Source organism: Alexandromys fortis, unplaced genomic scaffold (genome assembly GCF_014885135.2).
Source record: "Alexandromys fortis isolate MF-2015 unplaced genomic scaffold, M_Fortis_MF-2015_v1.1 scaffold_87, whole genome shotgun sequence".
NCBI classification, from domain to species: Eukaryota; Metazoa; Chordata; class Mammalia; order Rodentia; family Cricetidae; genus Alexandromys; species Alexandromys fortis.
The window spans coordinates 3,355,788-3,383,771 of record NW_026067971.1 but is presented as its reverse complement, the minus strand read 5'-3'; the positions used below and the strand labels follow the sequence as shown (position 1 = coordinate 3,383,771).

Below are 27,984 nucleotides of genomic sequence, written 5' to 3'. Positions count from 1 at the left end.
TGGGTCTCTGTCTCTGTCTCCTTTCATCGCCTGATGAAGGTTAATATCCAGGAGGATGCCTATATGTTTTTCTTTGGGTTCAGTTCATAGGAGATAAACATGACCTCTTGGTCAAATCCTACACTAGTGAAAATTATCACGTGCCTTTAGCCAAGGCAAACTAGGGTCAGAAGATAGTTTTGTAAGGCAGCCTGGAAACAATGGAGGCAGCAGAGTGGAGACGCCAGACAGGCACTGGAGAGCAGCGTGTTTCCGTCAGATTAGGTCTGCCGAGAAGAGGCGCACAGGACTAGTGCAGCGGGAAAGCCAATCGAAGAGCAGAACAAGGTGGAGTTGGACAACTCAGCTAGCGTTTATAGAGTCCTCCCCGTCCACCAGTCATAGGGTCAGCCTGTGACCACATCACAGAGCACGGCTATTTTATTATTCCAACTCTACAGAGTCAGCAAATCATGCATGGAAAAGTCAGCAATGGCTGGCAAACTGCCAACATGTTGAACCCAGACCATTCGCTAGCCTGACCTTGGTGTTTTACTCATTGTGTAGCTCACTGGATGTGCTTGGGGCCTTTTGGAACTGAGACACAAGCTGGAGAGAGTTTCCAAAGTATAGCGGGAGGTTCTGAGCTGGAATTTGCTTAACCTGACTCTGAGTTTCTTAAGGGATCCCTGGATGAACCACTCTTGTTGCGGATGTAGAAAAACGAAAGGCAAAAGATAGAAGACAAGAACAGTTTGTGCTAGAGAAATATTGATTGAATCCAAATGACCACACGAACTTGCTCAGTGGGGAGATTGATAAAAACTGGAGTGATAAAGTGATGTCACCTGATAAAATGTATGAAGTGATAAAATGTATTCCCTGAAGTACACAAACATGCCATTTCCAAAAAATGTAAATTCCACACACTTTAACAGTGTGCATCTTACAGTCACGTCCCTGTGACACTTAATTCTAGTGCATGGTTCCCACCCTCTCACTAACTTTCCTTTGCTTGCTTTACTGAAATGCAAAAAACAAAACAAAACAAAAAAAAAAACTGTTTTCCTAAAACAGTAACCTCAAAGAGCTCTGGATTTTTCTAGAAAGTTGATCTTGCTAATAGTCACATATTTGTCCAAGGTGTACCTTTACACTTTAATATTTAAAATTATTAATAATGAAAATGTTTTTGTTAGGGAAAATGGCATTGTAAGAATAGAAAAATACATTGTTTCTTTCCCATTGCTCCCCTGTTCCTCCTGGTCCCTTTCCATACCATCTTGCTGGAGACTCCTTTGTCAGTTGTGGTGCAGAGAAAAATCCCAAACAACAGCCGGAGTGAGAGAAAGATGTCACAAAATGACATGCATTCTAGTAGCCTGATCAAGACAGGCAGATCATGCATGTGCTGGCACGTCTGAGGAGGGGGATGGAATCCTGTGGGGGTAACGGTGACCATGCAGCAGTTCCCAGCTTTCTAAAGCTGTGAAGAAATCCCCCAGCAGCCGGCAAGAATTATGGCAATACAGAGTTACTTCCTAAGGGCAAGAAACGCACAACAGATGAAAGCAGTTCCTTACCATTCCTTCCCCGTACAGTGCATCCTGCATGAGAGCTTCCTATCTGTGCTCACTCAGCTCAGCTGGAGGGGGACTTCCCAACAGAGCTTCTGTGCCCTTGTGCCAGATCAGCACACAAATGAAACAGCAGTGCTAAATAGTGGTGTGTGTGTGTGTGTGTGTGTGTGTGTGTGTGTGTGTGTGTGTGTGAAGTTTGAGCATCCACCTAGGTAGAGGCCAGAGGAGAGTGTCAGGGGATTCTTCATCATATTCTGCCCTATTCCGCGGAGACAGCATCTCTCAGGGAAGCTGGAGCTTGCTGCTTTTCAGGTAGACTAGCGCTGCATAGCCATGAAACTCAGTCCTGGAGGGAGTCTCACTGAGACTCAGGGAGTAAATAATTCACAAGTTTCAGAATGTCCCTAGAACTCAGGTTCATAAGGCCCCTCCAGTTCCAAAATTGTACAATAGGAGAGAGCCCCTCCAGCCTGTTGAGCTGCTCGGGTGCTGGGCAGGGAGCTCCAGGGATACATGGCATGAGCTGTCATTCATGACGTGTCTTTCTTGAGCTGTTGTTCAGCCCAGGGTGGGCTTCTCAGTGATGTAGCGTTTTTTGTTGTCTGTGCTCCTGTAAGTGATCCCTCAATTAAACCCCCATAAGTAACCCCAGTTACCTGGCTCACCGAGTTGCATTTTGGTAGAATTATTACTTTGGTCTGGTGTCATTTCCCTACGTGGACTTTCGTGATATGTCCCCCTAAGAAAAGGCTCCCACCACAGGGTTGGTGTCCAGCAAGCTCTAGCTTCCTCTACTCCCAGTTCTGGAGTTACATAGGTGTGGGAGGCTACATATGAATCTTTATGTGGTTGTTGTATATCAGAATTCAGGTCTTCATGCTTACACGGGAAAACTTCATACTCACTGACCGCCACCCCCCACCACCCGCCAGGCCACACTGAAGAATTTAAAGAATGATTGACAGGTACATAGTGATTCTACTGTATTTTATAAAACTTTCTTATATCTCTCTTTTTGGTCATGGCAAGGTCTATTGGCACAAACAGCACAGCCACAAAGTGTTCTCTGACTTTAATAACTCATCTTATATATATTTATATATTTATATTTCCTCTTATCTCCATTTCCTCAGCAAAAAAGGGAAATAAAAATATTGATCTATAAAATAAGCGGATGATAACACGATGCCAAAAATAGCTTATGTTAAGTGCAAGGGGTGAAGCTTGAATGCAAGCTAAATTGCAGCAACATATTGATTCAACATTTAAATACGGGACCTGCAATAAAATAATCATTGAGATATGCTTCTTACTATTAATTGACATTTTAGAAACTACTTTCTATACACATATCCAGTTGTAACACTTGACAGTAGCATTATGGAGCGTGATAGAACTTTGGTACACACTGTAGATATGGATAGTGATGTCTGTAAATGAGATTTCCTCACCAGATGAAGCTCTACACAGACCAGCCACCTGAACCCACCCTGTTCCCCCATACTGTTTGCCCCCAAGTTCCCAGAGTTCTCCCTGGAGTGCTCCAGGACAGCCGAGAAAGGCTCACTGGATCCATATTGTGTTTCCTCTCTCGCTTCTCCTGGGTTCCACTGTCAGGTCTCCAAACGTGGAGAAGAACTGCTCCATTTCCTTCTGGAGCATGTCGTTCCGTTTCTCTGCATCCTCTTTGGCTCGCTCGGCGTTTCTCATCTTGATCTCTATCATGGTGAACTTCTTCCTTTCTTGATCCAGTTCATCGTGGAGACTCAGCATTTCTGTTTCCAAAGTCAGGTTCCGCTGTTCTAAGCTGTAGAGCGTGGGAAGGGGAAACAAGAGACAAATGAATTCTCTATCTCCGAAAGGTGAGAGCAAACGAGATCTGTTTTCTAAACTGTCTACAGCATTTACAAAATCAAAATGAGCCCTGTCAAAGCATCAAAGCCATGTCTAATAAGGTTTTCTCGGTGCTATTGATTTACTATTTGCTACTGTGATTTATTGTCATCATCATGAGTCTCTAGGACATCTCTGGGAAGTGTTTCCTTGTCACTTCATGGTGAATGAGTAGAGTCAGCAAAGACAAGCTGGAGACTCAAGCACAGAGCACAGAAGGGACAGAGGCGGGGCAGCCCCCTGCACACTGCTGCAAGTTGGCTTTACTGAACGGATAGGGAAGTGTGATGGAGGTGGGAAGGAAGGAAGATAATCACGCACCTTTCTAGGGAAAGTGTTTCAGCAATATCATCATCAGGTTACATCTTCTGATGAGAATAGAGTTTCAAGAGGGTGTGGTCCTGCTATATGAAAGGACCAATAGGAACGCACAACATAGCCAGGCATGGTAGGACACACCTTTCATCCCAGCACTTGGGAAGCACAGGTAAGCAGATCTCTGTGAGTTTGAGGCAAGCCTGGTCTACAAATCAAGTTCCAAGCATCTACAGCTGCTACACAGAGAAACCCCGTGTCAAAAAACAAAATCAAACAATCAGCCAAACCAAACCAAAGGAAACCTGCATGGTTGGCCGAAAGGTAGCATTGGCTGGAGCTGAATAAACATCCGACTTTCTGCTTTCTAGTCACGGTGCTGTCCACTGAGCTCTTATCCCTGATGTCAGCTGTTCTGACACATTGTTACTCTCTTACAGGCCGTTGATACTGTGCATCTTTGTAACTGTCCTTTCAGTAAGTATAGAATTTAAAGTAGTTTCTTTATAAGAGACTATTTCTCTTGTGTTTGTGTATTTATGATTTTAAAAAGAGTATTGGGATTTGGTTCTTGATGGCATATATCTGCTACCAGCTAACTTGCACAATTTTCCTTTTCCGAGCTACAGGGTCATGGGGCTTCATTCAAGTTTGTCAGACCATTAGAACCTAAAAAGCAGATTACCTTAATAGTAACATAAAAAATGAAATTTCAATTATTTTTCTGTTTTGAAAAAGACAAGCCTACATGTTATCTGTACATTTGGTCAGATAAGCAGAGAATTAAATCAAACATGAAGCTAGCATCCCTTTATGAATAACTTGAATCCAAAAACAAAAACAAACAAACAAACAAAAAAAAAACCTTTTTTAGTGTGCAATAGCTAAGAAGACTATTTGCAACACACAATCAAATTTTCACTTAAGGGGTTGGAAGCGTGCAGCCTGTCACGCAGGATTACCATACAATGCAAGCTCTCTCTCTAGTCTCTAAAACTATTTTTAAATGTGTTAGGAAAAGCTGAAGCTTAAATACCAAGTGAAATAACCCATGCGGAAAATGTATTAACACACTCGTATGTCAGAGGCCTTTGTGCAAAACATCCAGAGACCAAAGGACTAAGCAGAAAATAATAAAATAATAAGGAACTGCCTCAACACAAACACATAAAAGTGTTGGATAATTTTAGAAACATTTTATGAGTGCTTTGCCAAGGTTAAAGTTAAAATAATAGTATTTTCAGATGCCGGGGCTCAGGAATAAATGTAACATAGGATAGTAAGTAACACAATAGTGTTACCCTACACTGAAGCCTGAGAGGAGAGACCCTTCTCTTCTTCAGCTGGTGAGAGATGGAGACTCTGGTATGAGAGAAGCCAAAAAGTGCTAGTAGATTCAACTGAGATCTTGAGTCATGAGTTCTCTTTGCAAGTTAGGGAATTAAAAACAAAATCTCCTCAAGAATTTCTACGGGTGGCAGACTTGGATCATTAAAAAAGAGAATTACATTACTAGAAATTAGACTCGAGAAACACAGAGTATCCATGGGCTAATAATTAGGAAAAATCATACAAAAAGCAAAAGTCAAGATAGATGGGGGGAGTAGATTAAACAATACATCTCATTGGTAGACAAAGGGAAATACTCCACCACTCATTCTTCCATCTCTCTCTCTCTAACCATCCATAGTATTGATGAGGTGGAGTTAGGAGAATGTGAAGAAAGTGTAGAATGCACAGCAATGGTAGGAAAGTAATGAGAATACCAATCCTTGCATATCCCATGTGCTGGGTGTGTGACAACCTCCCCTGACCTCTCCCTTGGCTTGGCAGGGGGAGAGAAAGCTTAGAGGCATGGGCACTGAAATGACACGCTCTTTAAAAGTTCTGCTATTTGTGAAACTATCTGAAAAGCACTACAGATCTTGTGGCACACATCTATCCCGGTCCTAGGAATGAAGATCCCTCAGAAGACGGCAATCTTTTTAAATACCACCTGGTATTATAGCGCCATGGAGAAACACACAAAGGCTCATTTTCTTTCAAGGAAGCTCACAGAAAGACTTTGGCAAGGGAAGTAATTTTCCAGGCTCCTAAGCAGTATTTTAATTTATATTTAATTATCCATAGCTTATGAAAGTATGCTATTTTTTGTTTTGCAATTAACCATTAGATGGGAAACTCATTACAATATGTTAAAGACAACTGTGTATATCATCCATTCACCTATCATCTCTGTACTGAAGATATATACATATTTCACATCATGTAATTTCATAACTAAATGTGGGGTTTGCAGTTATCAAGGCAGTTCATAGAGTCAAGTTATTAACGACCCCAGCAAGCTATTCATGAAGAGGTTCTCCAATAAACTTGGCTCGAACCTGGGTCAGCCATGCCTTGTGGTGCCCTGAACCTCAGCACTGCTTCTCCTTACCCCATAATTCAGCACTTGCTGCTATACAGTGAGCTAAAGGAGCACAAGCTTAAACTATTTCTAATCCCGTGACCGTGGCAGGGTTGGGTGAGCTTCAGGTCTCTAGCTAAGGGTTTGTCTGTGAGTTCTGCGATCCAGTCTAGATGGAGCGCTGACTCTCAGGAGTATAGTGGACATAGAACACAGCTACTGGCCCTTAATTCACCCAGGCTGCTTCCCCAAGCAATCTGCTAAGCAAACCGTGCGCCTGGGTCATAAGCAGGGAGCATAAGTTGCTGTGAAATAGATTTTAACATAACCCTGCTCTCATAATCTTATAGCTTGCACCTCGCTTGGACCACATTTCCCCAAGCTAGTCGACAGAACGTGTCTGCTCTGGGTCTCCACACATTCCAGTGTCAGAGAAGGGACTGGAAAATAAGCCCTGCACATCCTGGGTCACCTTGGACCAGTCGTCTCTCCAAGCTCACCAGATTTTTCCCCGTCTGAGATGGCTGGGAGCTAAAAATACTGTCTCAGAAGTAAATGGTTGAGAAATGGAAATAAAACTTTTCTTTGCTTTTGAAATTTCATCCTAACGTTTTACCCAGCTTCCGGTTTTACTCTGTTTCTTTGCTTGTCTTACCAATGAAAACAGCCGGCTGTTGTCTGTCCCTCAGGGCCCTTTACCACAGACAGGGATATTCATTAATCATTCAAGAGGACCTTGTTTTATCCCAGAAACAAGGCCCAGTGACTTCTTCTGTGCTTTTGATCTGAGGTAGATGCTGCCTAACTTCCCCAGCGTTCCGAACACAAGGCCTGAATCAGATCTCCCGGGTGAAGCATGCTTGCTTCCGGACGACTCAGCGCCGCCGTGGGAAGCTGTCGCCACTCTCTGGTCACACTGCTAATGATTTCTGAGTTTCCTCACCTTTTTATCCTGGACTCATACTCGATCTTCTGCTTGGTCATCTCCTGTTTCAGGCTGGACACCAAACTGTGAAGTGCACTGTGGTTGCTGGTGTTGTTGCCGACAAAGGTCTCACTGTTGTCGCTGCTGCTGGTGGCACGGCTACTTCGACCACCCACACTCCTGCGGTCACTTTTGTTCTCGTAGTCCCCAGGATGGGCAAGGTCATCCTGCGGGGGTCCGTCTAAAACAGGGTCCTCAAAGTTCGCACCGTAAAAGTCTTGCTCCGGGCAGGTGGTGGTGGAGGAGCGGCAGGAGTTGGAGTTCTCGGGGAGGGAGATCTCACAGGACGAGGTGGACCACGTGGCACTGCCCACGCTCTGCTTGTCATCGAGGTTCATCAAGGAGAACTGCTGGTGAACGTTGTCGTAGGTGGAGAGCCTGTTGTGCTGGCCTGACTCCGCAGCCTGCTCCTTCTGCTTGTTGTCACGCAGGGTCACGTAGCCGTTGGGCAACCAACTCATGCTGCGACCATTCAAGGGGTTCCCTACGGTGTCCGTGTTCAAAACACCCAGGCGGACCGTTCCATTCTGTACACTGTGGGTGCCCATTTTGGTACCAGAGCTCTTCAGGGAAGAGGTCCTTCTGGCTTGTAAACTCCCATTAGGGGTGGTTTGGATTTTCTCGACACCTTCTGCATTACTGCTGCTGAACGACCCGTTGGTGACTATCCCGCTACCCTTATTGAAGGCTGGGTTCTTTTTGACCGTGAGAGGGGGGCTCCTGGAGCTATCCAGCTTGTGAATACTGTTCCTTGGGCTGTTGGTTTTGCTGCCTGACAGAGCTGTGGGGGATCCATTGTCCATGCTGTTTCTCTTGGGGGACTCAGACTTGTCCCAAGAGCACCGTCTGCCGGGGCTCTCCTTGGTGTTGTTATTTTCCTTGTTCTGCAACTGACCCACAGTGGCTTTCTTATGACCGTCATTGTTGTTGCTGCTCAGTCCATCTTGAGGCTCTGTGTCCTTGGGGAAGAGACGGTCATGTTTACTAATCATCACTGACATTAACTGCTGGACCACCACGGTGCCTGCAATTACAGAGAAAATAAAAAAGAGTGAGTGAGGTGGTTTTGATGTGTTTCCATTTTGAATTGGACTCTTGAGGAGAGATATTTAGAAGAAATTTACTATGACTATTACCAATAAGAACTTATACTCATGATTATATATTAGCGATACAAACTAGTTTCTTGAGCATCTAGTCTGTCCCATGAACTGTAAAAACATGTATATATGTATGTATGTATATATGCATATACACACATATAATCACTATTACATTATTTTAAAGATTAATTATCTTTTTTTTTTTTTTTTTTTGGTTTTTCGAGACAGGGTTTCTCTGCGGTTTTGGAGCCTGTCCTGGAACTAGCTCTTGTAGACCAGGCTGGTCTCGAACTCACAGAGATCCGCCTGCCTCTGCCTCCCGAGTGCTGGGATTAAAGGCGTGCGCCACCACCGCCCGGCAAGATTAATTATCTTGACTAGGTCACCAAACTAACAGAGGTCAGACTTCTGGCCTTGAAGTCAGAGTAGTATGTTTTAGAGCCAGGACTTTATTTTATATACAACACTTATTGAAAGTTTAATATTTCCAGCATTAAATGCTTAAGAAGAGGTCATGTTAATCTAAACCATCACAGTTGCTTTAGTATTGTATTTGGGTAGAGCCTTAAATGGACTATGGTGTGTACATGGTCTATCTTTTTACTACAATAAGCCAATGAAGTTAAAAAGATTTAGGGCTAAGGGACATTGGCTAGAATGGTAGAGTAAGGACCCCTAAAAATCCTCTTTTCCATATAAACACTAGTAGCATTTTCAGAATCAACCTTTCCAGAATTCTGGGAATTAACTTAAAGATGTAAGCATTGTGGAGAAACCTTGATAAAGCAGTGTCTCCACGCCGTTTGAGTTGCTTGGAATATCATGATATTGGTACCCATCATCGTAACTTAAAATTAAAAGCACACACGCCCCGTGACAACCAACGGTCCGGCAGCCAGGGCAAAAGAACTGTATCAGGAGGAAGCCCAAAGCTCTGTTCTGGAGAGCTGCCATCATCTGAAGTCTAGTTTTCCTCCTGAAGACTCCGTTCAGTGATGACTTATGACATCCAATTAGAAGCTTGCTTTAGGGAAAAAAACAAAAGCCTTTTTTCCAATTAATTACATAAAGCATCTCAAAACCATTGTTTCCATCTGAATCAATGAGTAAGAGGTAAGACAGAAAACACTGTACCAATCCAGATGGTAAAGGACAACCCTGGGAATGAAACCGTGTTGCCAAGACTTTAGACAGCAACAGTCTCCCTTACTTTCAGGCTCTGGAAAGAAGGAAGGAGCCTGCAAGCTCTCACCTCTGGCTGACCTTGAAGCACAAACAGAAACTGTAGGCTGACTGAACTTGTGGCCTGCCTGCCCAGCTGAGTGCTGACTTGGCTCAGCAGGTGTACAGAACCTCTTGATAGACGTGAAGAATTTTATTGGCTCCAGGCACTTAAGCAAATCCCTACTCACTCACTGACAACTGAGTACACAATATACAGATGTAAAAGTTCCATGTAATGAAAAGGATGGACTTACAAAATTGTTATTAAGACGATGAACAGTAACATAAAAGCAACGTGGAAGGAGAATCACATGCAAGGTCCCAACATGTTAATAAACATGCTCAGTTCTCAACAACAACAAAAAGAAACAGTCAGAGTACAAAGTACCACTGATTCACTGGGAAAAATAGCTGACTCCGAGGAAGTGCCAACACTGTAGTTACTAGAGATGCTTTAAGTCAGCTAACCGGGCTAACTGGGAGCAGCAGCCAAATGCAGGACATAGCTGCCCTTTCCCTTAAAGCACCATGCCACCCAAACACTTAAATTCAGTCTAAATAGGAAAAATGTCACTCTCATCCATGTTCTGCATACTCTTTCTATGATGATTCAAAATTCAAAATTTATTATTTACAGTGTGGCAGGATAGCTGTTAGACCAATATTTACGGTTCATAAACATTATATACATTTCTTGTTAAAAGTCATATTTCAAAGTAATAGTCACTGGGTGGGAGGTAAGATGCTGTGTGTTTATGTAGGTTTCATAGGACAGCAAGAAAGTCTAGAAACAGTACTGTCATCTGGAAGCTTCACCGGTTCAGGACCTGCCTGGACACACCTGCGTCTGAATTTGCATCTTCACACTGCTCCTAGATGATTCCTCTGTGTCTGAGAGACGCTGCACTTGGTGGGGACACTCCAAACGTCTCACACAAGAAAAGCCCAGGAGACAGAATACAGCACTTTTTTTTTTTCAGATGAGGCAATCGAGGTCAGGAAAGGTTAACATCTTTGCTTAAGGTCACAGATGAATAACGACAAGGTAAAGTTTAATACCCAGTCTTTTGGTTCCAAATTCTGCATCTGTTGTCACACACTTCCATGCTCAGATTTAAAAATGGGGTGACAATCACTAAAACCTAGGCCAATTTTAACAAGGAAGCGAAAGGCAAGTTTTACTGAATCACCAGCAATTATAACAGCGTTGCATGTGGAAAAGCAAGACAATGGAAACGCTTTGTGGGTCCATTCATCTTCTCTTTCCCAGTAAGCTTTGCTTCTTTAGTCACATTTTCAACACAGTGAGCCTAATACAAAAATTTCAAAGAAATTTCCATGGTCTGGGCTGGGGAGACAGCTCAGCAGTGAGGTCTATTCCCAGTGCCCACGTGTGGTGGCTCATAACCGCCTGTAACTGCAGCTCTAGGGAGGTGACAGCCTTTTCTAGCCTCTGAAGGAGCCTGCAGAAGCTGTGTGTGCATACATGAAGACATAATGACATGCATACATATGGATAAAAATAGAACAGGGATGTTTAAAGTGGTCCTCAGCCCTCTCATCACTGAAAGCAAGAACGTGACACTTCTTGTTTGTGTGACAGGCAGAGCTTTGAAGATTGACAGCTTCCGTTACAAATGGCTTTGCCTAATACTGGGGGAAAATGAACCCTTTCTTCCATCCCTGGAATAATAGCATTTGAAGCTTCGCTGCTTTTTATGATAGTTATGGATTCTGGGCGACATTTAATTAACCGGACAACAAATTTCCCGTGTTTTCAAGATGAGCTTGCGAGCATCCAAGATAAAGTGTGCCATCACAAGGCAGAGTGAGTGTCAAGGCCCCACAGATTGAGAATATTCTTTCTTGTGTGTCAGGACATTTTCTGCTACCTAGTCTCGGGGATGAGCAATGGCAATAGTCTCCCGCAAAGGGACTTTCAATTCTGTAACTGGTGATGATGATGTGCGCCTGCTACCGCATGAGCTAGCGCTGCTTCCTTTCTTCCATTCCTGGCTGTCGTTTACTTCCTTAGAATGCTGGTGCAGAGAATCCAGTCCCAGTAATGAGGTCTAAGCAGTTGTAATCACCAGCCTCTTATGCAGAGTCCAGGCTAACTCTGGAATCACACTGAGCTGTCCAATCCAGCAATTCCCTCATGGCTCATATCATTCTGTGCAGGTTAAATTAAAAAGCCATATCCAAGCAGTTTGCTTTATAAGCATTGGCTAAGAATCTAATTTTCCTGTAAAAATACATAGGCAGTATTTTATACACTATAACTTCAAATTATATGTTTGTAGCAAATATGTATATAGCTGTCATTTTCTATGTCTGAGGATATGCAATGAGTTATGGCAAGTGTACATAGCCCTGGAAAAATTACCTAGTTATAATATGGTTAATTTCCCCTGTGCCCTTTTGCTGTCAACCTTTTACCCACATCTCCTGCTCATGGTCATCACTACTGTGATTTCGATGGCTAGAGTTTTACTTTTGCTAGAAATTAATATACAAATACAATTACACAGCTGTTCAGTTTCATTTCTGTTGCTGTGTTAAAAACACCCCAACAAATCACAACTTAGGGGAAAGGGGGACTTTTCTAGGTTCACAATTCTAGGATATAGTCCATCATATCAAGAAATTAAGCAGGAGCCACAAAAGGTCACGTCATGTCCGCAGTCAAGAGCAGAGAGATGAGGCATGCATGCGTAGTGTTCCGCCAGCTTTCTCTGGGCCCCACGCAAGGGAACGGTGTCCGCATTCAGTCTGGATCTTCCCCACCCATCGTGGTAACCCAGAGAGTTTCCCATGGACGTATGCCCACAGGACTGTCTGATTACACGGTCTTTCACTGAGACTCCTTCCTCAGTGACTCTAGGATGCCAAGTAGAGCAGCTACCACAGCAGCCTTCGGTGTCCAGGAATCTGAACTTCAATTTGTTGTTCATAGTATTTCAGTATATAGATATGACTTTATACATGATTACCTTTTCTCTTATTCTAATTTTTATTAAATATGTTCCTTGACCTTTTCAGATATGTATATAATCCATTCTGGTTGTTCCTATCAGTACCTTTCCTAATCCCCCTCCCACCATGGTCAATTTTTCCTCTGCCTACAAGACTTTCACATTCATCTCTTTCTATTTTATTATGTGATATTATGTCCGTTTTATCTGTGTGGCCAGACAGAAAGCATCCTTGTGTCTATTAAATTCTTTAGATGGTAATTAAGTTTTTTGGATTATCTTTTACCCAAACTATGATGCTAACTTACATTTCCCTCAATATCAGAAAAGTGCAGCTAAGTGAGAAAAGGTGATGGGTACATACTTGGTGACTTTGTCTGTCATACTCAAAATGCAGAATAAAAATCTTAGGACTTGCAAGAAAGGAAGAGCAACATACTTTCTTTGAGACCAAATAAACTCTGAGTGAAACTAAAGCAAGTTATCTTCTCTTCTAAGTTGCATATTAAACTCAGAGATGTTCAATCCAGTCATTTTTAGAAAACAATGATAGCAGTACTCACAGGTAAAAAAGAAAAATCATCTATTCTTTAAAGTTGCTAGAACTAGAGGTAGACTATTAATGAAAACTGTGGAAAGCTTTGTAATTGGAATAGTAATAATTCCTTTAGGTTTCAACCAACATGTAAACAGCATTGCCATATAAAAAGTCAAATTTGTTTACCATTTGAAATCATTGAATCTCTTCAAACAAATAAACACTTATTAACTAAAAGTAACCTGACCGTTGCACTGGATGCAAAGTGAGCACCTGCCCTAGCTCTGTCTCCGAATTTTCAGGTGATCAGCTAATCTGTGCACGTTCATTTGTAACGGGGTGCTGTTGTGGAATTATTTTACAATTTTAGTTCGAGTAATATGAAGAAAACTCTCTTCTCAAAAGAAAATACTTTACATTCAAAGACAAAGCATTGAGAAAGTGCGGTCTCACTCATTCTCTTAGTTCGTTGAAAGAAGACTAGGTTCACGCCAACCAAGGCCAACCACTTGGTTCTTTCCTGGTGAGGGCACAAGGCCATCACTCACTTACCCTCCATTATGGTCAGAGGATCTTCCACCTTTGGGCGCAGGATGTTCGGGCCAAAGACCGTTGCCAAGTTCTGGGCGCTCATCTTGTTAATTCCCGAATAGGACTGCACTTCGTCCAGGAACCTGGTGGAGGCAGGAGTACCATTGAAACAGTGAGATTCAGTGTCTCCGTGGAATCAAGTGGGGATTCAAACACCTCTCACTGCAGTGCACAGACATTACAAATGCTGAGACATCAAGGTTTGGCACTGTATCGAAGAACTTCTCCGGCTTGGTGCAGTTTCATCTGCACTGTTAATTAAGTGCGTTTGGATGTTATTATGGATTTTGAGCGTCAATTACACGCGTTCCCTTCTGTTGTGGTTTACGTGAATGTCCCTCAAGGGTTCATGTGTTAAAGGCTTTTTGACAGTGTTTGGAAATGGGGGGAACCATCAAAGATGGGGTCTAGAGGGAGGTTCCAGTCATCAAGGAGGTATCCTTGAGGGAGATATGGAGAATCAGCTTCTCATGGACAACAATGGAGAGAGAGAGTGAAAGAGAGAGAGAGAGAGAGAGAGAGAGAGAGAGAGAGAGAGAGAGAGGCAAGAAGACGAAAGGTAGTAAAGCTTCAATCTTGAAATGCAATAAACAAGGCAGCACATGGCACCAATGAAAGATACGTGAAGCTGTAAAACAGCCCTGGTCACTGAACAGATGGCTTTTTGTCCCATGTTCCTTCCTAGTTCTCCTGCTTCACCACAAGATCTAAGTGATGAGACAGATCACCAATGAACTGAACCTCTGATACTCTGAAACCGCAATGAATCAGCCCCAACCATTGATTCTTGAAAGTTGATTTGCTTAGGTGTTTTGTTTCAGTAATAAAAACACACAACTAGCCTGTGTCTAATGTCTTGGATATTACTAACGATGCACACATTCAGTGAGAGACCAGCACAGGAGATCATCTAGTAAAATCCCTGGTTCCACAGAGGAGGAACCACTATTGTCATGGGGAATTTGTGAGCTCCAGTTAAGATCTATTAAAATGTAAGTGCAAATATTTTTTGGAACTAAAATGTCAATTTTATTGATGAAAAATTACAAATACATATATCTCAATTTACTGTGTGTTAAAGGATAAAGAGCACCAAAATAGCCCATCCTCGGGCAGTTTTAGTAGGAAAACCATTCTGTTTCTGTTTCCAGCACCCACATTGTGTGGCTCACAGCTATTCCAGACCCAGGCAATCCACCTTCTGGCTTCTGCTATCACTTGGTATATACATAGATGATGGTCTCACACACACATATAAAAATTTAAAAAATAAAGTTTAAAAAAATATGCCTCAAGAGAAGTACTTTTGTGTAGAGACTTGCAATAGATTCAAATAAGCTTATTTTCTTGAGGAGGAGGCAAACTTCTCTTGCCTAACGCAATAACCTGGATGAATGAAAAACTGGTGAATGAAAGCATTCTGAGTTTTTAAATACGTGTTGGTTAAAACATTTTCTTGCTTTTGGAAGGTGTAACATTGGAAGCCCTACTTGTTTCTAAAGTCAGCAATCGCTAGAAAGATCTGATGGAGGTCTGGGAACGCCTACCTACTTACATTGTCTGTGAAGGCCACAGTGCCGAGTACCCTGAGTCTCATGGTAACTGTGTGAAGTATCTGTTTTCATTTCCTCCTTTTACTCGGGAAACATAGGGAAACTACATAAAGATGTAGAAGAAAATAATCCATGACAGACTGCATTCCCAAGCCGGCTTCTTCATCCTACGGCCCACATGTTGCTCTTTGGAGCGCGAGACACAAATGACTTTGATGAAGGCTCAGATCAATACGGCTTCAATGTGTGGCGGTAAGAGCTATCTTAAAATCATCAAATTATAAAATCAAACAAATTTTAGTGCTCAGGAACTCTTAGCAATATCTCTGTCAAATTTATTAACTTGCTGTGAGACTAACATGGATTCTCATGTTGCTTTATTCATTGCGACAAGTAAATTACCGCCAAATTAAATATGATGCTGTCTGGCTTAGCTTCGTGTTTAGGAAAGCTCTTACCTGCAGATATACTTCAGGAGGTTGTAGTTAACCACTGGCAAACTCTTCACTTGCTTCATTAATTCCTTAATGCCCTGAGCGCAAACGAGAAGAGAGCGAATGCATGTCATCTTTCCGTGTGTTAGTCTTGAGATTCAAGCAGATAGGAAATAGCCAGACAGGCTTTGTGGCTGCTGTTATTAATTTTTTAAAATATAGTCAGTAAATGATCCTGCCATGAAAACGTTCCCGTCACAATGAACAGCTTAGAAATATTTCCAAAGACGCACAGGTATTTTAAATACCCCTATAAATAAAGTCACATATCATGTGATGAGGTGTCAGTCAAAGACAATGTTACAATAGACTATCATTCAGAGATGCCGTGCTGTCTCTGTGCAATAAGCCAACCGCCTAGAGCCACCTCCCCCAGGGCAGGTGTGCAACAGGAGGTCACCGTTGCGGAAATAGTTTGAAAGTGAGGCTATTTTAAACATAAAACACTCTTTGCAGTTGGCTTGTAAACAGAAGACAGCTGTATTTGCAATAAAGTTAACTGCAAAAAATAAACAGCATTGAGGTAGTGGCTGCCATGCACAGTCAGACATGCCCAGCCAGACCCTAGCGCCTCTCTGCGTGGACCGCGTCTAGGACATGTCGACATTATATAGTTGGGGCTAGGGCATTGGGAAGACTGATTCAAGGGATTTTCCACAAAGGATGAATTTCTGTGGTTTTGATGATTGTAGGGTTCCTCTAACATACAAAGGCCACAGAGAGGTCAGTTGATAATGGGATCTGATTTATTCTTTCATTACACGGTGAAGTGGTATGCATTTTAGGTTTCACAAGACAGATGGCCTCTGTTTCAGCAACTTAAGTATTCTCTTTTGGTACAAAAGAAGCTCCAGACAATGCTATGCAACACACAAAATACGAGTGTTTATGTAAAGAGGCAGCAACTCTGGCTGTGAATGCCAAGACAGCCACTGGTAGAGAGAACACGTTTTTCAACAGTGTTGAGACTATTGAATGTTATGGGCAGAAGAGTAAAGTTACCCTCACCCCATAGACAAGAATGGACTCCTGAAGGATTGCAGCTCTCAGTGTGAGAACTGAAGCAAGAGCTAAAAAAAGCATGTGCTAAATCCTATGATCGTCCATTAAACAAAAGCTGCTTGGCCAGGAAACAAAAGAAAGCAATAAACATGGGTAAATCAGATTTCATTGAAACTGTTAAAAAAAAAACTTCTGATACAAAGCTTTGATAAAATACAGCATCTGGAAGGTGAAGAGATAACACATGGAATGGGTGAACTGTTTTCAAATCATATATGAATATTTGTATCTAAACTGTATTTACAGTTCAACAACAATAGACAAATATGGTTGCTTTCCATACCTGAAGATTCAACCAAGTGTAAATTAAAAGTATTACTTCTGTATTGAATGTGGGAAGATGTTTCCTAAATAGCCCTCAAATCATTATGTTTAGAACCCCTTTATTGTACTAGGCTTTATACATATATAGGACTGACTTCAAATATACAGAAATTAGTGCATAGGCTATACAAATAATATACACTTTCACAAATATCACAGGCTTAGGCATCCTCAGGGAATGCTGGAGCCAAGCCCTTAGATTAGATAAAAAGGCATTACTCATCCTCAGGAATCTACCACTTGTCATGTGGGAGAGTCTACGCTAAGTGTCAGCTCCTGATGGCAGACAGGTAGAGAAGCTGGGAATGGCACTATTTGCTGATAAGGTTAGAAAATCCCATGGCCTCTTAAGGCAAAGTTTGAGTCGTCCCAAAATCCCACCTCTTGGGTACATAAGTAAAACACGTGTAAAACGTGTCAGTGCAAACTTGGTGGGAACGCGGGCATTCATGGAGACATTATTCAATAACCAAATATCGGAAGTAAAAGGAGTGTTCCTTACTGATGAATGGATGGGAATGGAATATAATTTGGAATTATAAGAAATGAAATACTGATGGGTGGCACAGCATAACTGAATTCAGGAACATAAGGAAGAAGTCACAAGACAGACAAGACACCGAACAGTGAGATGAACTGTCTGGAGGAGGTAAGTCTATAAGGGAAGCAGCTACAAGGACAGGGGAAGAGAAATGGGAAAATAAGGACTGAGGACTATTTTGGGATAATAAAAACACTACATATTCTAATATTGGATTTTGGTCATGCTTGAACAGCTTGGAGAACATCCTAAAAGATACTGAAACACATAATTTCAATGGTTGATTTATAGTGAACAAATAATATCACACACAAAAAAACGGTTTTTAACAAAACAAGTAGAGCCACCATTTGGTACACAGGACATTTTTATGCCATTTTTTGGGGGGGAAGATAATACTAACAACACAGCACTAAGAAACAGGTGTCAGCCCTCTCCTGGACCTGGAGGCCCAAGGCAGCACTGCCATCAGCCACTAGGGGATCATAGGGCAGTGATTTCACCTATCCATCCGTATTCTCTTAATCAAAAAGGGTCAAACTGGGTATTTGCCTGCACATGGTGATCTCGATGTGATGTCATCACATAGCACAAGGTAAAACAATTCAAGGATTGGAGTGGGGGTGGGGTGGGGGAGGAAACTCTCAAACTGAAGACAAAAGTGTCACCAACATCTCAAACACACGTTTATGCAGAAGCAACTTGGACTTACTGCTTCCTCCTCCTTGCTGAGCAGTGTGGCACATGACAAAAAGTCTTCGTACTTTGCATAAGGAATGACGGGTTCGGGAAGTTCTCGGAGGTACAGTTTTAGCAGGGATGCCACAGTATGGACGTCCGTGTTGCTGCGGAGACAGAAGTTTGGAGACACTCTTTGGCACAGATTCACATGATTCTATTTTTTTTTTTTTTGTCAAATGTATTTATAAGAAAATTGGGTCAAAGTTTGCCATTGAATCAGCTGATCCAGTTTGCAGGGGGTATGGGTTTCCACAATGGCCAGTAGAGGTCACCACAGGTGGCAGAAGAGGGACACTGAGGGATACCAAGTCTCCAGGCTGTCTTGAAAACATTTAAAAGGTCAATCATTCCTTTTTAACATGTAGCTAACAATAAATAAAAGAACCAACTTTGGAAAATAGTAAGAATAGATCAGCTTGTAAGTGAAGTAAGACACGATTTACAAAGCCTCCATCAAGTCTGTGTAAGTGTGAATGCATACATTATTTCTGGCTTCTCACTTCATCTTCAAAAGGTTGAACTTATTTTGGGGAAGACACAGATATGTGGTTTCTGATATCTGAAACTTAGCATGCTTATTTTGAGCAGGACTGATTTTGCATAATTCCTTGTCTAGTATTATAAAATACGTATGGGTTCTTATAGCCCCGAGAAGCACAGTGCTAGGAACATTTAATGTTACCTTTACGTAACTTTCACAATTTACCCTTGGCTAAATACCCAGAGTGTCAGGATAATCTGCAAGAACATTAATTTACATTTTTTGTGGTTCATGTCTCCCTTTCTTGTGAATTCATGAAGACGTTGACAGTGAAGACAAGTGTGGGATGGTATTTCTGTACACTGTGAATATGTGTTGCTCTCATTGGTTGATAAATAAAGTTGCTTTGGCCTATGGCAAGGCAGGATAAAGCCAGGCAGGAAATCCAAGCAGAGATACAGGAGAACAGTGGAGTCTGGGAGACATCGTGCAGCTGCTCAAGGAACAACATGTCAGCAGACTGATAACACCACGGCCACATGGCAATACTTAGGTAAGTAGAATTGGGTTAACTTAATGTTAAAAGCTAGCAAGTTAAAAGTTAGTTATCGGGCAAACATTTACAATAAATATTAAATCTTTGAGTGGTTATTCAGGAACTGGTAGGCAGGAAAGAAGCCTTCTATTACAAATGGCATACCACTGTGAGACTCTTGAATTTCCATAGGTCCTGAGAAAGCTATAAAAGGGGGTTTAGAAGACATAAATGGAGCCAAAACCAGCTTCCTAGTTGTGTCTCTCATGTGGGCAGGGTACAGAGACGCACTTGCATGTGGACCTGAGCACAGCATTGGTGGGTTCCTGCCATAGTACATGGGGCCATCTCCAGACCCACAGCATACTGCATGGCAGATTTAGCTTTTGCTCACGCAGACAAAAAGGGCTAAAAGATACGCAGTACAAGCAGTCTAGCTGGGAAAACCCCTAAACAGGGCACAACGCATTTTACAAAGTGTGTAGGCTTAAGAAAGAAAGGAAATGGGTCTAGGCATGTATATAAATAAATAAATAGTTTAAAAGAAGAACAAAATCTTTAAAGAGATGGTAAAAAATAATATAAAAGGAAAAATCCATGTAGAGATGGATAATACACAGGGAGTCTGGATTCTATATTTCATTGTGTTGATTTTGAATTTTTTTGATAGCTGATGGGCAAGAGACAGCACCTGGGAGACATGGGACTGAAATAGAGACTTATAAAGTGGACCAACCTAAATATTTTTTTAAATGACTTAACTTTAAAACAGAAGTTAAAAATATACTTATAAAGCAGAACTTACAAGACACATTGCTTTGGAGAAGCAGTTCTGCTTTTGTTCCCACAGAAGATGAGAAGCTACGAATTCCTTCCAGGCTAATGTGGTTTGCTTGAGCAAGACCTTCTGAAAGGTCTCAGATGGGAATAATGGCCCAGGTGACCCAACATCCACAACAGCTTCAAGGTTGTGTGGTTGCTGGCCGAGAAGGACCAGCCTCACAAAATACCCCAGTCAGGACTTGAGCTTAATTCTAAATTTTCTCAGGGTTCCTCAAATATTGCCAGTACCCAACTAACAGCAGGAGGCAGTTTGGAGAACATGACATTCACATTCCCAGGAGTTGGGGGGCATAAATGGTCTTTAGTTATTTAGTAGGTTATGAATATTCACTATATTTTTGGGATTATAGAAATATAGGATAAAAAGACAACTAGTAATCTCAGGTGTTTTCATTGGCATGGATTTTGGTATAATAATACAAATTTAAAGTTAATTTTGCTACCCTGTGTATATGTTTCTATTATTATTTAAGGATTTTTGTATATTGCTACAAATTTAAGGTTATTGCCCTTAAACTGCAACATCTCTTTTTACTTTTGCTTTAGGTATTACCTACACAGCTCATCCCTATACATCTTGCTTAATTATGCAATATGAAGTTTTAGTACTTAAAAGCTATTGAAGATCATATAGAAACACAGGCTAATAGTCACCCATATCTATCAAACTTATCGTCATGTTACTTAGGTTTTCAAGGTAACACAGAGGTATATTTAAGATAGATAAGTAATCTTCAAACACTTGTTTAAATAACTTAGGTTTTTCTCGACATGAGACATGTCTGCTCCTGGCAGTACAGATTATTTCAAGAGGGTGATCTCATCCTGAATTTACTGCCTGCCTACTCCATATTGTGTTATGTCCAAGACATCAGCGTTTAAGGGAAAGGCATTATTCTAGCCTGCTCATCACATGCAGTCCAGAAGGCATAGCAGATACCCGAGTCAGAGTGGCTAAGATCACACACACACACACACACACACACACACACACACACACACACACACACACACGGTGGTAAGGAGGCTGGGGAAAGAACACTTCTTCACTCCTATGGGAGTGTGGCTGGGGCAGCCATGAAAATCGCCTGCAGCATCTTCATGACTCCAGAGACAGACCTGCCGCATGACCCAGCTAGACCACTCTTGGGTGTGTACTCAGAGGACTCTACATTCTACTGCAGAGACAGCTGCTCACCCGGGTCCACAGCGGCTCTACTCACAATAGCCAGGAAATGGAAATGGCCTGGATGTTCAGCTGATAAATGAATGAGAAAATTGTGGTCTATTTTCACAACTGAATATCTTTCAGCTGTTAATAAGTATGAAATTATGAAATGCTAAAGTAAATGCATGGAGCTGGAAATAGTGATTTTAAATACAGTTTTTCAACTTTCTCTAAGTAGCGTCATTGAGAATGTTTGGACAGTAGGTGGCGCAAGTGCAAAGTGAGATTCAGGAGACAGCCTGCAAAGTCTAAAGGGCTGCAAGGCGGTTCCCCCAACAGGTTGTGTAGGGCCAGAGCCTGAAAGCTAGGGGGTGAAACACAGTGGAACGGTATGGGATTCCTTCTCTGTGTGAGATGACAATAAATTGTCTAGCATTACAACACATAGGCAGAGCTCTAATTATACAGAAATGATTAAGACGAAAATGACCAAGAATAGTTTTCCTTCATTCAGTTGGTAATAGGTTGTTAAAGTTTTTTGCTTAAAGCCTAAATCTTAAACTGTGCAGCTGTTTTGTGAGCTTATTAGATCTCAGACACTTTGTAGAACCAGAGGCTTCTGCGTTTTTCTAGCATCCTTGGCTTGGCCATCCCCCTCTGCCTCTGAATAGAAGAATACAGTCAGCTGTGGAGAGGTTCCAGCACGATTTGCTGTGATTTACCTCAGGGGGCTCTCAGTCACGCTGGCCACTGCTACCAGGGTACAGCAGCAGGAAGTTGGGGCTTCTCTGGAATCTCTCCATTAAAAAAAAAAAAAGCAACCCTCACTCTCCAGCCTCTGCTCTCTCAATGGAAATCTACTGCTCCTCCCAGTGAACATTTACTTTCACTTGTAAAACCAATTAAATACCAATATTGTTTGTCCATTTGCAGCATATCCAGATATCTATCTCAGCATCCCCAAAAGCAAAGTGAGATGACTTGCCACAGGAAAATCTATGAACCATAGAGAATAAAACCCCTGAGTGGCAACAGTGACAACCTGTACACACGCAGCCTTCACTGCAGGCCAGTGGGGAGGTCCTGTGACAACCTGACTCCTGAGAGCTTGAACAGGACACCTCACAGACACAAGGTCTCCATGGTTAGTCACTCAGAGCTGAGCTACCTCAGAGACAGGATCAAACTTCCTGCCCATGTGTCATAGCACAGGCCCGAGTTCCTCTGGTAAAACTCATGCAGAAATGAAGATGGGCTATCATATCCACTATGCCCAGATGATGCAGACCCCGGTGAAGTAGTGACTAGGGTTGGAGAAGCTACATGACGGCCTTCTGGACCGATTGGCACATGCGTCCATTCCCACATGTCCTACGTGGGCCTCACGCCTCAATCTGAGCTCACTGCGTGAAGTACTTAATGGAGCGTTCCCTGAGGCTTTCTGTGCCTGAACTAATGGCATATTCTTGTGGTTCAACGTCCATTCACCCCAGGGTCATTGGCTTGCTGGGTAGTTCCTGAATGTGGGTGCACACTGCCTCTTGCTGCTTGCTAGAAAGAGCAGAAGCCAGTCACACGGGCCCTTTTGTTCTCTGTGGGCTTCTATCCCCAACTGGACAACACCAAGGATTTTTCTTCATGACGCCTCCTTGTGTCCTTCTTCATAATATTCTCTGTACTCTCTACCTGATGTGGCAGGCATGTAATTTCCAGAATACTCCCTAGACTGCCTGGAAACTCTTTGTGCTGTATATATTCTATGCACAATATGGAACTCTTAGTCATTTGAACAGAGACATAGGATCCTAAAGGAATCCCTTCTTGCTCAGCCTCTAACTCCAGTGTTTCATTCCTCTCTCTCTCTCACACACACACATGCGCACACACATGTGCACACACACTCATATATTCAAGTGCCAGCATAATTACAAGTCAAGTTCTACACAGACAAAACCTTGTAAGGTTTAAGCCTCAAAATTAGACAAGGGAATTTTTCAGTCTAGATACTGTGTGCAGAACACAATATAATCAACCCCTCAGTTTAACCCAACACAGTGAGCTTCCAGTGCAGTCACAAGTTGGCATTAGAGGTACTGTGAACGTATCTGCAAGAAGCGCAACAAAAGAACCTATGGCTCCCTTGAAATTAAGAAACAATAATTGCCATCAGCTGTTAGGCAGGGACATGCGTGAGACTGAAGACACCCAGCAGCAACAGTAAGCAGCAGGTGGCTCTAAACTGCCCTGCTGTAGCAGAGCTCTTGATCAAGATGCAGAGAAGTCCATCCTAGCACCACATCAAACTTCTATTTGTAAAAGCTTGTCTTTTTTTAAATTTATTTTTTAATTACCTGTCAAAAATGGTGCTGCCTTTGGCAGTGGAACCTGAATCTAGTTAAAGTCTTTAAATGCACACCTCCACAGGTGCAACCACTGAGTTCTCCACAGAAATGAAGACACTTTCACCTCCAGCAAAGTCCGGGACTAGGCAGAATCACAGCTTGCTCTGATTTAATTCTCCTGGATAGTGGTTGTGAGGCAGAGAACGACATCATGGCATATGCTAAGAGGGATTCATGGAACCCCTGTGTGATGGGAGCAATGTTTGAACTGCAGTGACCTGATCGTTTCCCCAGGGTGTGGGCTTTTCCAAGTAATGCCACCTGTCACGGGAAAAGTCACTGACATCCGCTTGCCTTGAAGAGCAATAGTTTTTGTTGTTCTCTTTCCTCTTGATCATATCAAAGAGGAAGATTCACACCGCCGTCCTTCCCCATCTCTTTATTTATCAACTAAACAGATACGCATGGGGGTTAAGTCTTTAAAGCAGCTAGAGCCGGGGCTGGTTTGGTGACAGGATTCTGTTGTCAGTGCGCCAACTTCGCATCCTTGCAAGTGGCACTGTGTTACAATGAAAAACAAAAACAAAACAAAGATACAAAAATACCCACTCAAAAAGTTTGTATAAAATCCATAACATTTAAAGAAAAGTAACATTATTCTCAGTAGATATGTTATATGGGTATAGTGTTGGTGGGGCTGGTCTGGCTCAGTGGTTAGAAGCACTTGCTGCTCTTCCATAGGACATATATTTGGCTCCCAGTGCCCATATTGGGCAGCAAACAACTGTTTGGAAATCCATCTCCAGGGTTCCCATGCCCTTTTCTGGCTTCCCCAGGCATCTGCATACACACGACAGATATACACATAATTCAAAATTAAAAAGAGAATAAACCCTAAAATCATCATGGTATGAAAATAGCGAATGTTTAGAAATTCCTAGAGTTGATGCTAATAAAATCTTGCCACACCCTTGTACCCCACCGTATGACATAAAACGGCACGAGAGATGGGAATGCTAAGAGTTACCATAGCTAAGCAGGTAGACGTAGAGGGCTGGTCTGTCTGGACTCAGAGAGCTGGTGCTATTCAGCAGTGAGACAGGCAGTCAGTCTCCCATCTACACAACCGCGGCTTGCCTTAGGCCAGCTACCAGGGAGTTCTTTCCTCCTCAACCCTTCCGATGTGGGACTCCAGCACATTTCCTTAGCCATCTGCCCTCCAGGTGCAGCTGCCTAATCTACTTCTCCCATCCAAGCCCATCCTTAGATGTCTGGGTCACACTAGGATGCAAAAGCTTCCTAACTGTGGGTTTTGCTTGAACTGCAGTGTTTGAATCTTCACTGAGTTAAAGCAAACATGTACATAAATGGCCCTTTCATGCTATCCCCAAAATCCAGGCCTCCAGAGGATGGGTAATTCTGTGTTTTTCACATCAGCTCTGCACTTCATGAAATAACTAATCTTTCACACCCAGTCAGAAACAGTATACAGTTCCTGACGATGTTATTTCCCCAGCTTCTTCTAGACCAACCGAGACACTTATCTAAGACATCCCCGCACATGCGCACACAGCTGCAGCCTGGCTTCCAGGTAGCACTTACCAAGTTACAGTTTCAGGACTACACAGCTAAAAAGCAAACCACCTGAAGATGCATTTAAAGCACAGACTACTAGGCACCTCCTAATGTTTAGATTAGAAGAGTGGATCTAATTATTTACCTGCAAATTATTCTCATGCAAAATGACACCTGGGAGCTGCGTTCCCATCTGTAGGGCTCTCTGCTTTGAAGATGCCATGTTAGAACTCAGATCAATAAAGCCAAGAGTTCTCTAATGCTTTCCAGAGGATTCAGCACTGTTCTTCTAATTTCATAATTAAAAAAAAAACAACTCTGCTGAGGTATAGACTGTTATTTTTTTATTTAACAATTATTTTTGAGAATGAATGGGAGACAAGAAGGAAGGGTGACGGAATTGTGAACACAGAATATGAGTAGATGGCTGGAGTACCCAGGACACTTGCTGCTTTGCGGGCCCCTTGGACAGAAGGAATTATGTCCTCAGTTGCAGACAACCTTTGCCCTGTCTTGAGCAGTGTTGTGAGTCCACAGCTTTGTCACCGCTGAGCAGCTAGTGGTAGGGTGGTGACCCCGGCCCTGCCAAACTCTTGACCTTACCTCCCGGCCCTTCCAAAATGCACCCTGACAGCTGACACCATCTGGAGAGCTTTGCAAACAACAAAAGATTTCCTAATTGGATTTTACACCTCCCTTATTCTCCTTGCTTTTAAGTGGTAGGGGAGTTTAATACAAAATGTGACGCTGGTTTGTTTTCATTCCTAAGGAGCAAGATGAGAACAAGAATGCTTGGAAACTATGACAGCTATGTGTTTGTTTGCTGTTTTCAACTGCTGAGAGATTAAAGCTCTTATTGATGGGGAAAGCTTGTTAGCCAAATCCCAGTTAAGGTGTGGCTTTCTGCAGCCAGAGAAAACCTGGGGCACCAACCAGGTGCTCACTCTCTCTGTGTGATTCCCGTGGGGCACAGCTGAGCTTGGACTTCTCGTTCCTGTTTCATGAGTTTTACCCTTATAATAAATAAAAATATAATTGTTCTATCCTTTAGCTAGCCTAGTTATTTCCCCAATAGAGCTAATTTCTATGGTTGGCACCCAATGTGAGGCTAGAGTGTACAGTGACTCTGACCAACAGTGGTCAGGCTCCATGTCATTCATTTTGGGTATAGAATTCCTAGCCATAAGTAGCCACTACTGGATGACTTCTGGGTCAAAGGCGGGTGGAGAGATGCAGGAAGTAGAGGCAGAAAAGAGGAGCTCACACCTAGTGCCGCCACGGCCACCGTGGGCAATGGCTGAGGAACTTGCGCCCATCACCACCACCACCACTGCAGGAAAAACAGTCAGAGACATTTTGGGGAGCACACAATCTGTGATTTACACTAAATAAGTGTTTTTAATTTAAGCATCTCTTTCAGTATTTGATGCTAAATTCAGATTTAAACCATCCATGTGACTACAAGCACACAGCGACACCTATTGGCAGATAATGGTTATTGCACCTATTCCAGCTAACTCAACCACAGGTAAGATTTAAAATAAAAAAAATATAAATTGTAAATTTATAATTTAAAAGGAAAAGTGATGAAAAATTTAACAATTCATAGATTCACTAGCTTTTTTACCTATACTATATATAATGTCATGCAAGATTTATATGATTTCCCTCTTGTATCTTATATTTGATTCTGGGGATTAGTTTTGTTCTCCAAATTTTCTTCTTAAAAACATGGTTTAATAATAGGGCAAAGAATAAGGCACTTTAAAAAAAATAATACAGTCTTTTCAGACTGACAATGATCAATTAGAAGGAAAATTTAAAACTCTGGAAAAGGATACAAACAATTTGACTAACAAAACCCAGTCAAATGAGGTACTTTTAGAAATGGTACAGTCTTTACAGACTGATAGTAATCTACTAAAAGGAAAATTCAACACTCTGGAGAAGGATACAGCCAATTTGACAAACAAATCCCAGTCAGTGACAGAGGGTGCTGAGACATTGTCTGAGAGAATTCACACTGTTGAATGTATTAACTGAACTCTGTCAAATGGGTATGATAGAGTGACTGGCAGAATGTCTCTCCAGGAAAGTAATATGCATGCTATAAAAATTATGTTTCAAGGATGAGACATTATCTTTACTAGACAGACTTCACACCTTGGAATCCTCAGTGAGGGCATTAGAGCAGAACACTGGACAGGAGAGCCAGACTTTACAAAAGGCAGTCAGTGACAGACTCATGACATGCTGGCAGAACTCCAAATAAGAACTTAAAAAACCTACAGGCTTTTCAGAGGTTGTTTGCAATTTTACTAGAAAGTAACCTTGAAACTTAACCATCACTTTACTTTTGCAGGATCCCATAAAGAGAACATCACCCCCATGACATCTGGAAGCAATTCTAGAGGACGATGCCCCTCTCCCAAAAAAGTTTGTCATCAGGGTTGGGAACACCATTTAGGGGTTGTTGATTATTACTTGTATCAGGTAGAGGGTTGGGGTGGAAACTATGTAGGTTAAAAAAGAAAAGGGGGATCATAATAGTGTGTAATAGAGTGAATACTTATGAACTACTATTTATGGATAATTTACATTGGTATAGTTTTTATATATTGATACAAGTTCAAATTATATTTGTTATTTTTGTTTACATTATTTGTATACCTATGCAAAGTTATTCTTTCAGATTGTATAATATATTATTCTTACCTCTGATCAAGACACTTATA

At 42.1% G+C, this 27,984-nt stretch overlaps 1 protein-coding gene across 6 annotated transcripts in view; it reads right to left on the bottom strand.

Annotated features, from left to right (window-relative positions):
* Positions 1-2,531: 2,531 nt before the first annotated feature.
* The window catches only part of Arhgap24 (Rho GTPase activating protein 24), a 365,808-nt gene continuing 340,355 nt past the window's right edge, over positions 2,532-27,984 (bottom strand). For all 6 annotated transcript variants that reach the window (XM_050155789.1, XM_050155788.1, XM_050155792.1 and 3 more), the window contains 5 exons: positions 18,277-18,409; positions 15,602-15,675; positions 13,552-13,673; positions 7,118-8,183; positions 2,532-3,366 (listed from right to left, as the gene is read on the bottom strand). In XM_050155789.1, coding sequence (XP_050011746.1) covers positions 3,123-3,366; positions 7,118-8,183; positions 13,552-13,673; positions 15,602-15,675; positions 18,277-18,409 — 1,639 coding nt within the window. In that variant the 3' untranslated portion in view covers positions 2,532-3,122. The remainder of the gene's footprint in view (positions 3,367-7,117; positions 8,184-13,551; positions 13,674-15,601; positions 15,676-18,276; positions 18,410-27,984) is intronic.